This window comes from Drosophila bipectinata, chromosome 2R, assembly GCF_030179905.1.
Source record: "Drosophila bipectinata strain 14024-0381.07 chromosome 2R, DbipHiC1v2, whole genome shotgun sequence".
NCBI lineage: Eukaryota > Metazoa > Arthropoda > Insecta > Diptera > Drosophilidae > Drosophila > Drosophila bipectinata.
The window spans coordinates 24082937-24099714 of record NC_091737.1 but is presented as its reverse complement, the minus strand read 5'-3'; the positions used below and the strand labels follow the sequence as shown (position 1 = coordinate 24099714).

Below are 16778 nucleotides of genomic sequence, written 5' to 3'. Positions count from 1 at the left end.
AGTTCGGTATCGTTTACACAAACACCAAAAAACCCAGAAAATCCCAATCTCCCAGATGGAAAGATGGCAAGAAAAACAAAGGGAAATGTTTCCCTTCGGGCCAGACAAAATTTGTCAAAGTCGATTTCAAAGAAGTTTGTCAAAAGCGGATGCAAGTGAAATCGATACCAAGCGCGTCTTTGTCAGGGCCAGGAGAAAAAATAAAAATAATACAAATGAAATATTACAATAGGAAGAGCCACGCTGGAGAAGGAGAAGGTGTGAAAAGGTCGTCGTGCCATTTGGGAACCGCAATCTCCGTCAGATCACTTCGAGTTCCACTCAAATGCAAGCCAAAACTGAACTTGCCGAAACGAATGGCCTCTCGATTTCTCAAATATCCCATTGCAGCCAAAAGTTTTAATGGCTCGTTAAGCCAAGTCTGTTATTAGAAGGCGATCGCCAGATTGCAAATCTTAAAGAAACCCGATGCAGTGGCATTAAATCAATATTAGTAAGCTCAAGTGCCCGGGCTATAATTTATATTCTTTTTAAATTAGACAGACTGACTATATATTTTTGAAACTATTAAACTAAATACTTTAAGTTATGGTTATATGAGCTGTAAGCTAAAAGAGTGAACTGGACCTGATATAATTTGGAAAGTGAACAATAAATATAGGTACTATAAGCCTATATAGTTCTTATATCTCCCCCATTGAATTTACTATGTAGTGTTTTAATTAAAACTAACTTGACTAGCTTTTAGAATTTTTAAAACCTTTCCTTGCCCTTCTCCTTGCCTAAGGAATTGCAATAATTTCAAATATCCCATGGTATTTATTGATCAGAAAGTGGAGAACCTCCTTTCCTCTGGCTTCTGTTGCATTCCCAGACAATCCCCCAGCGGGACAACCGAACCGTCGCCATTCCTGTGCCCCGTTCATCTAATCTGTTCTGTTTGGTGTTAAGTCCAGGGGAGCATGTGTAATTCGATTGTTTACATGCGAGTGGCTTCAAAATGCCTGGCAAAATGACAGCAGAAAGCTGATTGGACGGACCGGGAGCGGGATGAAGTGGACGCGGCCCAGGACGGCAAGCGAATTGAATATATTAAACAAAGCCGAGGTGGCATGTGCTCGTTCGGGTGAAATTTTTCTGGCTTGGGGGAGTTGCTGTTGCTGCCTGTCAATCTATCAGTTTTATTAAACACTGCCACGCCCCTGGAAGGCTCCAACGGCTCTGACTGCTCCTCCCACTCCTGGTTCTCTCGTTTGTCAGTCTCAGTCTCCTTCAGAGAATTGTGTCGCTGCCGCGTCTTGAATGTCTGGCTCTGGGGTTGTCCTGGAAGATGCGTTTCACTCATATCCGGTTAAAAATTCACACCTCAGACCTCGGTTCGGCCGTTCCCCAAAAAATAATAAAAAACAAAAAACCACAACCACTCGTAAATGGGGAAAGGGGTTGCGAGAATGAGGAGCGGGAACTGCACCGCCTCACCCTCACTACCTAACCACTTTGTTGTTGCTGCTGCTGGCGTATTAAGTTTCATGCCGCTCCAAGCCCGGCGGATAAAGATGGATGATAGGGGGGCGGGCGAGAAGAGAGGGGGCGCGGTCGGGACGGCGTAAGTAAATGCCAGAAATCTTGCAGATTCGTGGCGTAAAATTATGAAAATTATGTCTGACACATCCTGCTGTCTGCTTAAGGTCTTTGTTTATCCTGGCTGAGCGGCAAAAAAGGAAGCGCCTCCAACACTCCAAACATGCCACAGACAGGTAATGGCGACAGCGACAACACCAACAACAGCAACAACATCAAATAGCACTGGAACCGGTGTTATTTGCATAAGTTGCTCGTGTCTCCGACGATTCCTTTATGCGACAAAGTTCGTTGCCTAAGTCTTTCGTTTTCTGAAAGTTCTGCGATGTGCCAGTCAACGACTTTTGCTTCTAGGGGTGTATGATGCTTAATTTAAATTGAGAAAATTGTAATTAGATAAATAATAAAATCCTAACAATAAAAATATCTTAAGTTTGCAGCTGTAGTTCGTAGCTTCAAGCCACCTCTGTGGCCACCTCAATCGACTAAAAGTTTTAATGTTTTAAACAATGCCCAAAAATATTATGAAATAGTGTGATTTCGCAAAAAATGTCTGGGCAGTCACAATTTAGTACTGGCTGTCATTAAATCAATGCCAATCCACTACGATCCTCACCGGATCTTTGCTATAGTCTGTGAGCATTCATAAAAGCTCTGACTGCGCCCACTTTGTTGTCTTGGCTGGCCTTGCCTTGGGTCACCGCGGCTAATTGAGTCATAGCCATTTTCAGAGCCCGATTCAAGTCCAGACAGGGTCCGAGCTTGAAATCGAAATCGAAACCAAGATGCCAAGTCAGCGGGTGGAACAACAAACACAAATTAACCGCAATAAAAGTTTCGCATTAGCCAGGGACGAGGCACAAAATGTGAAAATTTTAAAAATCGGTACGCGAGCGAGGCACAAATAAAATCCATTAGGTGGCAGGGCAGGTACATACAAACACATGTGTGTGCCACAACATTGGGGATATCGTGAGAGGATAGCATGCTCCATCATGGTCTGGGAATCTGGTTGAGTTTCTGCTCAGATTTGTCATTGTTAGACCGGGTTTTTGCTGATTTTTTTTTTTAATTCGCGAATGTTCAAAGTTTTTGCCTGGGTTGGGCCTTATCTGTGTATGCAGATGTGTGGCTGTGTGCGAGGGTGCTTAATGGCCAAAGTGTCGCTAATTCCTGGAATCCCGACTTCAAGGTTAAAAACCCATTCATAAGCAATAGCCCAAGTTGGATGCGGATCACAGAACAGGGACTGGGTATCGCGAATGTGGATCACACATTTATGGACGTCAGTCGGCAAAATGGTCATCAAACACGCCGCCCAACCGAGGACCACCCACTGGTTTGGATCAGAGATGCAGCTTCCACTGCCAGATGCCAGTTGCCAGTTGCAAGCAGCAATCGACTTGAAAAGTGTTGCAATGAGGCATTTACAATAGCAAACGAGTTAATTACCACGGCGAGCGGCATCAACACATGCCTCGACCTTATAGAGGAGCCAATGCCCAATGCCTGCCAGCCCAAGTCGGTGGATACATACGGTATAAGTATATACGTACATACATATATAAAGGGGGTTATCCGGGGGAGTGCAATCGGCCGCATTGATCGAGCAACCGATCTGCGATTGCATTTAGGCTCTGACTTTGCCTCACCACTTTGCTCCTTTTTTTTCTTTTTATTTTTTATTTGCTTTTTTTTTATACCTCACTTCTGTTTTTGTTGTTGTTTTTGTTTTGTTGCGCCTGCGCGTGTTCAAATTGTCCAAAGCGTAACAATTTAATATCGTGGTGCCAGTGCCAAGTGAGCCCAGGAGAAAACACCGGCACCGGCATCTGCATCTGCATAGTCGGAGACCCAAACTGCCAGACAAAAAGTCACTGAAAAAAAATCTAAACTTCTATAAAGTTGAACGTGTTTATTCAAAAAATTCTATAATGTTTTACTACTAATAAGAGAGATATTTCATGACCAGTTCCTTCCTTCATAAATTTTAACCTATTTTATACAAGAATTGAAGAGAATTCTATTCCTAAAATCCGAAATAAATGGTTCAAAAGATAGTTAAGAAATCCTCAAACTCGACCAGTGTAGTTCCACATTAACTGGCAACCTGCAACTTGTTGCTGCCACTACTGCCAGCACTTGCAGCAGGCTCCCCGGTCTCTGGCAGCAGCATGTTTAACGTATCCGTATCCGCATACGTATTTCGTATTTTATTTAATTGATTTTTCTGCACCGCACATGCATTGGCCATTAATTCATTTATTTATTTAGCGCTCGCCTTCGACACTGAGCCAGAAGTGAATGGGGAGGCTGGGGATGGGTCTTAAGAGGGTCTCTAGAAGCTGGATTGTCGATGAATTAATCGTGCTTAACACCATTCCTGGCATTTTGTGGCATTGCCACAGCTCCTAGAATAGATAGCGACCAATGCGAGATTGTGGGTGTGGATGGGTGGGCAGTGGGGAGTCGGGAGTGCGGAGTACGGAGATCGCAGGCACTTAGCATTTGTGGGACTTTATGTGGGGATCCGTCATTATCGCGAGTGTTGCATCATTAATAAGGCCAAAGCCAAAAGGGGGAAACAACACAAAAAAATCCAAATATGAACCCAAAAACTGAAAATGCAAAAAATAAATGTTAATTCCCGATACCGTCGTCGTGTTCTCCGCTGATTTTTGGGTTCGTCGCAAAATCTCTGGCCAAGGTCAAGGCTGACCCGCGATACCGATACCGGGGATCTCTCGAAACGCGAATCCGATGCCGTTCCAAAGCGAAGGTGATAAATGAAGTGTCTCCGCGCGAAATGCCCACAAATCACACGAAATACTCAGGTCCTCCTCTGAAGTTCAAGTTCGCCTTGAATGCAGAATCGCAGGCAAAATATTGAATATCAGCTAAAAGCATTTCGAACGCCAGCTAACGTGCCGGGAATTTGCATGAATGTGGCTTCGTTTCGATTCGATTGGATCACCGCCAGTATAAATAATGAAATAAAAGTTAATGTTTTGATGGGGAACTGAATGGCCAGAGCCAATAGTGGATAATAGTGGACTAAAGTGAGGTAATCTTGCAGCAGGGTCTTTATAATAAATTTTTATATTTAAATTAAGAAATGAGAAGTGAAGGACTTTTAAGTTTCAATTAAAATCTTCAACAGATACGTAAAGAGGCCTTTTGAACTTTTACGATCTTATACTATAAATCCTTTATAATTTATATAATATTTACAGGTTCTTATAAGCTTTCTTCTAGGAATATAAGGCAACCAGTCTAACCTGTATATTGAATCCTTAGACTAACCACATAGTATTATAAACTTTATATAAAATTATATAAATTTAAGAGGGAACCACAGAGAACATAAACAACAAAAAAAGGAAAAGAGGGAACCAGAGAGATAGACAGAACGAAAGAGAGACGAAAAAAATTCCTACTTAAGTGCTTTTAATTATCCAAAAGAATTCCCTGGTATTCTGAGTTTGGTATCCTTGTTTGTCATCATCGTCATACTTGGCCCTTGGTCTTGGACTTGGTCTCGGTCTGGGCTCCCTTATTCCTTTTCCCTGTTCCTTTCTCTGGGCCTTAAAATTACAGGCGCGTTTGTATGTTTTTTTTTAAAGATATATATAGTTTTTTTCAGGGGACAAGGCAGCCATAAAAGGCGAATAGCGAAGCGATATCTTTGATGGCACTGTCGGGGAATGACAGTCGGTATATAAATAAATATATAAAGGATATATGTGTGGACGTTTGTTTGAAAATTCATAAGGCCAGTGAAAGGGAAAGTCTCTGTTCTTCCCACACTGTTCGCTCCCACATCCGCCACCTTTGCCGACCAACCATCCATCCAGGAAACCAGTCTGAGTCATCGCGATGCGTTTGGGGAATTCGTTGGACCGATTCGTTGGGGCGACATCAACTGGCGGCATCAGTAGCGGTGTGAACAGTGCGTATGCACTTCCTGGAAACCTATCTCCAGCCTGGAGGCACCAAACTCCTCTAGCCGGACAATTATGAGCCGCCGTTAGAGCCGGGCTCACTTGCCACATTTCAATGAAGCATGCAACTGCCTGCCACCTTATCGGTTTTGGTTTCGGAGCTTTCTCAAGAGAAATGCCAGTGGACGGAGGAGCGATGTGGCTTGCCCCGATCTTGCCTCGCAGGCTGCAGCAGATCAAGTTGATTGAAGTGCCTTCGAAGCTGAATACAAACATGCGAGGAGCTCAGGCTCCAGAACTTTGAAAACACCAAAAACTACGAGTACAAAACTCCAAATAAAAACCAACCTCTCCTGTAGGAAGTGCAAATACAGCACAGTGTGTGAAGGGATGCTACGAAAATATTGTCTTTTGGCCTCTCATCGAGTCCTTCCATCGCCCTAAAACTAAAACTGACAATGCCAGCCAACGTTTTGGCCAACACTTCATTGGCCAGAGACGGAGATACACAGGCCATGGCCAAAATACACACACCGAACACTGCCAAGTGCCCAAAGTGCTCGACACGAGGATGCTGCATGGATGTGGCATGGAGGACGCCAGCTGGAGGACCGAAGCCCGAGGACGAGGATCAAGAATCGAGCCAAGTTGTGCCAAGTCAGCGTGATCTGCGCAAAGTGACGAGTTTTTAATGAATTTGTTTAACTCAGGTCAGGCCCTGGCACCTAGTACGAGTGTATCTGAACCTCGGAGACTGTTTTCAGTCTCCCTTAACAATTCTGATCCGCGACATTGGTTTCAAAGTGATTCCATCAACCACATGATCCTAAATAAATATTGCATTCTTTTTCAGTGATATTTTCCTTTTAAAAACCAAACAATATCTTGTTTCAAAATTCCTTAACTAAAAATAAAATTTAATAAGAAGTATATTTTTTATATATTTTTTATTTGTTCCTGATTTTCTAAAAGGGAGCCTATTATTTGCACTTGTAATCGCAAAGTTTCCGTTCCGCCCCCGATTGCTTGCAACTTCGCAACCACTGTGCCGTGCTGTCTGCGTAGATGCTTGAGCAGATCCCATCCAAGTTGATGCCGCGACAGCCGAGGTCGCTGCCGCAGTCCGTGGCAAGTGCCCTGGCAGCGGCGTTGATGGGGATGTGGATGTGGATGTGGATGCCGAGGCTCAAGTACGCCTGCGACTAGGATCTCCTAGAGAGTGTGAATGGTGGATGGAGGCGCTGACGGCCCGTGACGATATCCGAGCCTCAGAGAGGTAGGGAGAGACCGAGCTGCGGTGACTGAGTTCCTGCCTCTTGAGGTCGTCCAAGTCGTCATCGTCAGCGACGACGCCAGCGTCTGGTCTAGGATGAGTGGTCTGGAATCTAGCAGAGCAAACAAAAGGCAGCTAACACTCGAGTTCCATCCAATTTCCAACTGGCCAGGAGGCGGGGGCCGCTGGCCATGTCCTTCACAGTTCACTTTCGTTGACCACGAGGCGATGTCCGTCGAGGATCCCCTCCTTTTTGTTATATTTTCGGTTTCTTCTTTTTTTTTGTAAGCTTGATGCAGTCTGTTTGCTCCTCTTGTGTTCGACAAAATGTTCCAAATTGTTGCGCACTGCAAACATCCCAGGAATTTGCGCTTAACAAACTTCGGCAAATGCTTTCCGTTTCGGTTTCAGCACTGAGGAAAAATTTTAACCATAATCAGAAATAAAGAAATTTAATTTTTGTTTTGTGACAATTATTTATCGCCCCTCATAAACGCATAAAAGATAAATCATGAAATACAGATAATGCTTAATGTTTAATCATTAAAAAGTATTTAAATAGCAATGAAGTCACCGCACACAAACCCTTATAATTGTAATAATAATTAGTCAAACGTTAACTCGATTTCACTTCAGTTGTTAGTCTCAGTGTTGGTGCCTCCATTGGTTTTCAATGTTTTTTGGGGATTTTTCGCCGTTTCTTTTCGTCTGAAACTTATACGCAGCCTGCAAATAATTAAAACAAGGGCTGAGTCGCCGCAAAGTGTCTCTTCTTTGGTGTTTGTGTTTGTGCTGACTTCCCATAACGAAAGACTTAGGCAACGAACTTGACGCAGCAGCCATCAACAGGCCATCAACGGCAAAGACTGGGCACAGTTACACGGCCGCCCCGTAATAGATCATTTTTCAAAAGACCCCCCAAACAAAACAAAAAAAAGGGGAAAAAAAAAAAGAAAACATTCGTCAGGTATTTGTTTAATTCGATTAACCTCTGGGCCCGGCGCTGGGCCAAAACTATAACTATAACACACCACTCCGACCATCATCCATCCATCCATTTGGTTCCCACCATATTGGCAAGAGTCAGAGCCAGAAATGAAATCTATAAAACAAAGCTCCAACGAGTTCCAATTTATCATCAAAGCCGACATTAATTTTACACACATTGAAAGCCAGAGACCAGAGACCCAAGGAAAAAGAGTTGGAGCAGAGCAGAGCCACCCGGTTGATTTCATGCCTCGAAACGAGCCACAAAAATTAATGTTAATTAATTTGACTTAAACTGACGATTTCAACAGACACATTACTGCGGGGCATATGGCAAATCAAAATACACAACAAAAAAAAAAACAGCGACAATTCAAAATGGAAACCGACTGATGGCGTTCGATTGATAAAGTTTGAAAAAAGTCAAAAACCCACTTAAAAGCTTTTTATTTGTTTGGTTATTTTGGTTTTCAAAAAGACATCAAATCCGGCCGGCGCATAACTAACTTGTGCATTGTGGGCTTTCGGGACGGATCATGGAAATTTCAACCATCAAGCTTAATAGTGTGTAAAAGAAAAATAAATTAATTCTGGTTCGATCTTGCCGCCATTGAATCAACATTGCAAATTCAATTAGGCCCGAACATGCTCTCACTTTATTAAATTAAACTGCACCCGAAAAATCGTGAGCCCAATTCTTGAGTCAAAAAACCCGTCTCGCTCTCCTTCGCACTCTCTATTTCTCGGTTCTCGGTTCGGTTTTCTCGTGATCCCTCTGTCTCCATCTCGCTCTCTAGTGGGCTCTTCTGGACAAAAGAATGCAGCGGCCCCGAGTTGTTGTTATCTTTCGTTTTTGCCGTCGCCTCCGCCAGCCAATTCTTCCGAGCCGCGAGTCTTCGGTGTCTTCCAAGTCGCAACTTGGAACTCGCGATTCTGTCCCTGTCCTCGGGCCCGAGTAAAAATTCTCTAAACACGCTGTCAAGTTATGTCTACATTCCTTGATCATATTTTTTCCGTTTCTGTTCTTTCTACTCCTCGAAGTTCAGTGGGTATATCGCTTTCCGTATATCCCATAAAGTCCCATACAAATCAAATGATTTTTATAATAAAACTATCTTTTCCAACCGTAAAATATTATAATTTTGGTATCACTTTCAAACGGTTTCAATATCTGTTTTATGCCCTAGTATTAAAAATAATGGTCGTTTAGGCCCCAAATTATAAGTCTCGGCTTATAAATGATACCAAAAAAATTAGTACAAATTTATGTAGACAACCGGAACGACTATTAAATGGTTTTGATTATTTTTGAAATTTGATATTGGGGGATATTGTATAGTCGAGGCAGTTAACTCTATTATTTATTTATTTGTCTTCAGTTCTTAGCTATATCGTCCTTCTGATTTTGTGTCTTTAAAATAATTAGTAAAGTGTTTCCCTTAAATTATTTTATATTACAACTATTTAAGGAATCTATATTTAATACCTTTTTTCTAGTCTTGGTTTAAAATTGTTCCTTTTCAGGACACCTTTTCCCACTTTACAATCGTTTCCCCACTCTTCACTCCGCTCTCTTCCATTAGGAATTCTAGTTTCTTAATGTGCCGGAGCAAATGTGCCGCATTGAGCATAAAAGTCAACGGGAGCACAAACAAATCCAGAGCTCCACAAGCCTCCCACCGATTGGAGCTCTCCGCTCTCCATAGATCCCCGGCTTATTAAAAATTGAGTGAATCCAATGAGTGGCTTTACTCGGAGCCGCTCTTAAATGTAAAATACACAAGAGTGTCAATACCATCATGTAGAAATACTATATATATATAATTGGCAAGCCAGATAATTGTTAGATCATAGCAATATTCAACGCTCCAGTTGGAAAAATGAATCAAAACTACGTGCTCATGTGGGTACTGGTATTTTATTTCTTTGGGTTTTTACCATCCAACGGGTTAGCTAAAAAGGTTAGATGAAAATATATATTTAATTGAAAATTTATTGTAATTTCTGTTAATTCCTATTTAGCAAATTGTATTTTACACAATGGAGTGCACTTTGAAAACCAAACAGTTCTCCAAGATCATCTGCCAGGTGGATTCTCCAGTATCTTTGACCGTGAATGTTACCATTGCTGAAAAGGAGCCAGCTCACAATGTTCTGGCCATTATTGAGCTACAAGTCTTTCCCGAAGGACATCGCAAAATGATGCGTTTAAAAAATATCCGTGTGGAGCTGTGTAACCTTAAGAAACTCATTGACAAGAAATCCCTGATGGGCATCTATTATAAAAGTTTACGAAGAGCAGCCGCCAACTTTCCCGACAAGTGTCCTTTTCAAAAGGTTAGCATTTGACAAAAATTTTTTTATTTTCTTTAGTATTAACATTTCTTTCTTTATTATTTCAAATAGAACACCACATATTCTTTGAAACGACTACAATTCGATGGAAATGACATGCCACAGTAATTGCCAGATTTTAATTACACATTTAATGCCAAATTCTATTCCAACAACGAACTAGGAATCGAGGCACATGCCACAGGGGCCTTTTTTGAAATCAACAATTTGAAAAATAATGTTTCCACTTTAACTAAAAATTAGTCTTGTAAAAATTAGGAATAAAGTGTAAATAAACATCCGACGGCGTTGCAAAAAATCGATTATCGAAAGGATATACTATAGGGTCGTTAAAAAGGTTATAATTAAAATAAAGAATTTCTAAGCTAGATTCAGAACAAAATATTAAATACCCCTCTCTATAAATTCAACAAATTCTTAAGTAAACAAATTTTAAAGGAACAAAAAAATATATTGATGTTTCAAAGACCACTTCTACCCAAAATAGCATTTAAAACGTTTATTTAAAATTGTTCCCACAAAGATTCACTTCAACGAGTTTTGTGAATTAAAACGATATGATCTAATTGGTGATTGAAAATAATTGAAGCTCAATCATTAAACTGTTCCAAATCAAAAACCATGGACAAGATATATTTTATTTATAGAATCATTTGGAAAAATGTTTCGTAACCCAAAAGTTGTCTGGACCGCAGTTCTTTGCGTTTGGATATTACCGCCCGACGGGATTGCAAAAAAGGTTTGATAATCCTAATATTTTTTCAAAATATACAATTTTTTTTATTTGGTCTTAAGTTAGTAACTTAATTTTGGCAGGTTGTGTTCAACTCTTTTGAATGCTCTCAGAAAGGCAATGTTATATCGAGTGTAATTTGCCTAAAGGAATCCAATCGAACTCTGAAAATAGTATTCACAACTGCCGAACAGGAGGCATCTGAAACCTTATTCGGTTGGATAAGTTTGGATATTTTCCTAAAGGGTTATACCAAATCGTTAAGACTGCAAAAGTTTAAATGGGATTTGTGTAATCTCAAAAAACAGAGTGAGAAAAAATCTGTCCTTGGCCTCCAACATAAAAAAATACTTCAGGCTGCAGTAAATTTTCCCGAAAAATGTCCTTTTCCAAAAGTGAGAATCTTTAACTGTTTTTTCATAAAATAATTTTATTTGTTGGCAGAATACTACCTTTATCCTGGAAGGATTGTATTTCGAATACGATTTAATTCCACAGTACTTTCCCGAGGCAAACTTTACGTACAGTGGAAAGTTTTATGCAAATAAAAAGTTAGGATTTGTTGCAAAAGCTACAGGATGCTTTTACGATCCTTCTTTAAATAAAACATCATAGTTTATGAATATCTTGTATTTAAATTATATCAAAATATTAAAAATTTATCGATTTGATGTCTAAATATGTTTCATTTCTTGGTTTACCTTCAGCAAATCACCTTCGATAATGTAAAGTGTACTCTAAAGAACCATGTATTCTCAAATATTGTCTGCAAGTTGGCCTCCCCTTTGGTATTGGCATTAAATGTCACGATCGGTGACAAGGATGCTTATAATATCCTGGGTGTCCTCGAGCTGAATATTTTTTCCGAGGTCTATGGAAACGTGGTGCACTTGAGAAACATCCGCGTAGAGCTCTGTAACCTAAAAAAGATGATTAAAAAACAAAACTGGACTGCTATTTATTACAGAGTCTTTCGACGTGCGGCTGCCGATTTTCCCGAAAAGTGTCCACTTTTAAAGGCAAGAAAATAATGGATTTGGATGATTTTTTATACAGATTTTATTTCATGATTTTTTAGAATGTCACCTACCCTATGAAGCGTATTCAGTTCGATGGGGACGATATGCCGCAGTACATGCCTGATTTTAACTATACTTTTAATGGAAAGTTTTACGGCAACAATATCCTGGGAGTCGATGTTCAGGCCAATGGCAGTTTCTATCATGTTCCTAAAAAATACAACAAATTTCAATAAATATTCTTTATTATTTTCAGTTTATTGAGACTACAAAAAATAAATATATGATTACTGGACTTGTGTATTGGGTTTTTGTTTTAATTAGTTGTTAGGAAATATTATTCCTTAAGAATTTATAAGGAATTTAATATTCTTTATATATTCTTTCAATTGATATCAGACGGACAAGTCTCCACTAGTTCTTAACTAATTAACAATTAATTTATAGTCCAACCATTAGTAGCATATTAACGAAGAGAGTGAACCTTTCGACTCAAAGAGCACAGATCCAAAATTCCACTCAAAATCGACTCAAAAACCGGCAAGCCAAGGTGGTCGAGAGAGATCTCTCCCGTAAAAGGTGGCCAAGAGAGAAGGTATGCAGGCGAGCAGGTGAGCACCGGAGCCATGCGCCGCCGCGTGTCTTTAACTAAGACCGGGGAGAGCCGATGAGCCGTCAGTTTGTCAGCGAAACTCAAAGCGAACGGTACGCAGGCGCGCAGTCGCACATCCGTCAGATACTTGCCAGTGAAAATCAGAATTGAAAAGTGAAGTCTTGCAACTCGCAGATACGCCGAGTAGCAGTAGCAGATGTACTATTATTAGTAGTAGTGGTGTGACATTCTAAACTCCGGTTACGCCGCCAAAAATATCCGCCCGACCGCCAGTGTCAGTCCGCCTGTCCGCCGAACGAAGGACAAACATATAAATAAGGCAGAAAATAAATAAAGCGGAGGCATAAAAATTCCACACATCGTTCGGTGCGCAGCGACGAGATCGAATGCGCGGACAAAAAGCCTAAAATAAAGCACACAGCACCAGACACCAGCACCAGCTTCAGCTCCAGCTCCAGCTTCAGCTCCAGAGACGAGACTAAGGGCGAAAAATAAACCAAACCCGAGCCGAGCCGGAGGTGCGAGACAAGAAATTAAATTGATAAAGCCTAAAAAGCAAAGACCAGCGACGTTCCTAGGACTTTGTCTTTTTACGTTTTTTTTTTTTTCGCCATCATCTTCTTGGTTGCCCCACGCGGCTGCCCGCCGCCCCGCCGGATATTGTTGGACCAGCTCCTGGCCGTTTGTTGGCGGTGGTGGTGTTGTTGTTATTATTGTCGTGTTGGTGTTTGCACTGCGCGGGCAATTATCGGTCGAATCGGTTGGGTTGGGAATTCCTGACAACCTCACGTGTCCCTGCGTCGCCTCGCCAGTGTGTGCGTGTGTGTGCTTCGCGCTAGCGCGTGTGTTGGGGTGTGTGAGGCAAATAGCTCCGAGCCACGAAATAGTTTTTATCGCCCCACCGAAATCGCCAAACTGCACAAATTAAAAGCGAAACAAAAAAAAAAATAAAGAAATAGAAAGAAACTGAAGGGCCCAGCCGCCCCACAAAATATTAACCCGCCGGGCTAACAGTCAGTCGCCCACAAACAAACAAACAAACAAACGGCCAGCAAAAATGTATAATAAAAAATTACAGCAAGTGATCGTGCAGAAAATAGATCGATAAACCCAAAACCCAAACCCCAAACCCCAAACGCCAAAACTCCAACACAAAACGAACTTAAACCCGAAAAAAAAAAATCAACAACAAAAAAACGAAAAAAAGCCAACGTTGTCCAGCGGTCCAGAGAGTATAAAAATAAATAAACGAACGACGATCTGCGAGCGATCAAGGAGCTTTAGCAGGAAGAGCACGTTTCTGTGTTTTTGTTTCAATTTCAATTGTGGAAATCGTAGAGGAAAAATTCGAACCGGTCCGAGGGCAAACCGAGACTGCAACTGCAACTGCAACAACAAGGAAGATTCTTGCAACAACGACGCGGACGAGGACGAGGCCAAGAACCGATATTTATTAAACAAAGACAGAAATTAATTTCACGACTTTGTGCACCACCAGCATATTGGAGCCACCCTCTTGCCCAAGCGACCCACGCGCCCCCCTGCTACCCCTGTCCGCCAGCCACCTGCCCCCCATGCGCGGCCTGAACTTTGAGCCAGAGGTCTGGGCTTGAGCAGGGAACTAAGGATCTACGGTTCGCCGGCAAAATGTACGACATCAAGCGCCTGGAAGCCGGACAACAACAGCAACTGCAATCACTACAGCGACTCCAGCAACTTCAGCAACTACAGCAACAACAGCAATCCCTGGGCCTTGACCTGAGCGGTCTGCAGAAGCAGCAGCTCACCTGCAGCGTGATAGCAGCGCCCTCCCTGAAGCTCCAGGATAACCCCAATTCCAGCGAGGCCACCCACATGACGCTGCTGTCCCTGCGCCGGCGTCGATCGCTGCAGCGTCGCGCCTGCCTCCTCAGCATCCTGGCCGCCTTCGTCTTTGGCATGGCCCTGGGCGTGGTAGTGCCCATGTTCGGCCTGCCCCGTAGCCCCGATGCCGCCGAATCTCCGCCAGACATGCTCCAGGAAATCATAGTGGAGCCCCTGCAGAACAACTACCGCGTGGCCTTCATCAAGGAGGAGCAGGACTCTGAGCTGAGTGCCGAGCAGGTCTTCCGCAACGCCTTCCACCTGGAGCAGGACAAGGATGCCCCCGACTCCATGGTGGTCAAGAAGCTGGACACCAACGACGGCAGCATCAAGGAGTTCCACGTCCAGCGCACGGCCAGCGGACGCTACCGGAAGGGACCGGAGCGGAGGTTGACCAAAAAGGTTCCGGAGCGCAGGACGCAGGCGGAGACGCTTCGCTCGCCGGTGACCACCACGACGCAAGGCCCAAGTGGCCTCATCGAGGACAACGTGTTCTGGGGACCAGTGGTGGAGAAGGCTCTGCCCAAGGGTTTCGCCTCGGAGGACCAGCTCAGCTGGGAAAGATTCGTGGGCGAGCAGGGCCGCGTAGTCCGCCTGGAGGCGGGCTGCGGGCGCATGCAGAACCGTCTGGTGATCTTCGCTGACGGGACACGGGCCTGTGCCCGCTACCGCCAAAACACCGACCAGATCCAGGGCGAGATCTTCAGCTACTACCTGGGACAACTGCTGAACATCAGCAACCTGGCACCGAGTGCCGCCACAGTGGTGGACACCTCCACGCCCAACTGGGCGGCTGCCTTGGGCGACATCAGTCAGGCCCAGTGGAAGGAGCGCCGACCGGTGGTGCTGACCCGCTGGCTATCCGACCTCGAGCCCGCTGGCATTCCACAGCCCTTCCAGCCGCTGGAGCGGCACCTCAACAAGCACGATGTCTGGAATTTGACGCGCCAATTGGAGGGGGAGGGCGAGAGGGAGACCGAACCCGAAAGGCAGACGGGATTACTCAAGCGGTTGGGGGCTGCCAGTTCGCCAAGCTCCGATCATCAATCACGTGCGATTGAAGAGACGGGAGCTGGCAAAGAAGGTGCAGCCGCAGCAGCCGGCCCTGGAGGAGCGGGTGCAGGAGGAGATGCCGAGGCTGGAGGAGCTCTGGTGCAGCGGCTAATTGAATTGGCACAATGGTCCGATTTAATCGTCTTCGATTACCTGATCGCGAACCTCGATCGCGTGGTTAATAACCTGTACAACTTCCAATGGAACGCCGACATCATGGCCGCCCCGGCCCACAACCTCGCCCGCCAGCCCGCCTCCCAGCTGCTCGTCTTCCTGGACAACGAGAGCGGCCTGCTTCACGGCTATCGTCTCCTCAAGAAGTACGAGGCCTATCACAGCCTCCTGCTGGACAACCTCTGCGTCTTCCGGCGACCCACGATCGAGGCCCTCCAGCGCCTGAGGGCGGCGGGGCCGGGCCAGAAGCTGCGCGATCTCTTCGAGAAGACGACCAGCCCCGGAGTGCGGGATGTCCTGCCGTCGCTGCCGGACAAGTCCGTCAAGATCCTGGTGGAGCGCATCGACCGGGTGCTCGGACAGGTGCACAAGTGCCAGGGCAGCTAATGAAGCCAACAACACCTCGACTGATCAGCTGTAAATAGAGGGCGGAGCATCTTCATCTGGATAGTCATGGGAGCGGGGGTGTACGTACGCACGTGCCAGCCTGTATTAGAGGAGCGATTACTAGATCTATTTTGTAAATTGTTTAAAGTTAATTATGATTACTACGATCGAGCCAAGAGCCCAGCGTACGCCCCCCGTGCAGAGCAGATCCAAGTATTAGAGGGTGGTCCACTGAAGATTATCGTGTAAATGCCAGAGTATTAAGTTTAACCTACTCCCGTAATTGTATCTGTATAGAATAAGCCCAGCTAGCCCTAACCATCTGTTTGTGATATTTGTCTAAGAAAGAAGAGAAGACCAGGCTTAAGTAGATTTCATTTTAATTTTTAAAACCAATAAACAACGAATATACCGAAAAGCAAACGTAGTGCGCCAGCCGAATGTCATTTTGAAATATGGAAAACCATCCAGCAGATGCAGATGCAGATCTGCAGATACACGAGTATCTGAGTATCTCAGTATCTGAGTATCTGAGCACGCCTGCGCCTTGTGAGAACTTACATAGTCATGACAATAAATTGTCATTGATCTTTTTTTGCAGGTGAGATGGAAGCGGAGTCTGGTTCCCAATTCCATAACCCATACCCGTCCACGTTCCTCTATCCTAGCATTTGTCAACTTGCCCCTTCGGATGGAGATGGAACTTGCCACATAATGCTGCGACTGCTGCTGCGGCACTCACACCGAGACACCCCAAAGATGCACGGAGTCAGAACCTTATGCTGCTTTTCATAATATC

General features: G+C 44.0%; 1 protein-coding gene across 1 annotated transcript; it reads left to right on the top strand.

The window, feature by feature from the left end:
• The first annotated feature begins 12554 nt into the window (after positions 1–12554).
• Positions 12555–16402, top strand: fj (four-jointed box kinase). Its single transcript, XM_017231836.3, has one exon. The coding sequence runs from the start codon at positions 14150–14152 to the stop codon at positions 15977–15979; it is 1830 nt and encodes a 609-aa protein (XP_017087325.2). The 5' UTR covers positions 12555–14149; the 3' UTR covers positions 15980–16402.
• Positions 16403–16778: the final 376 nt, after the last annotated feature.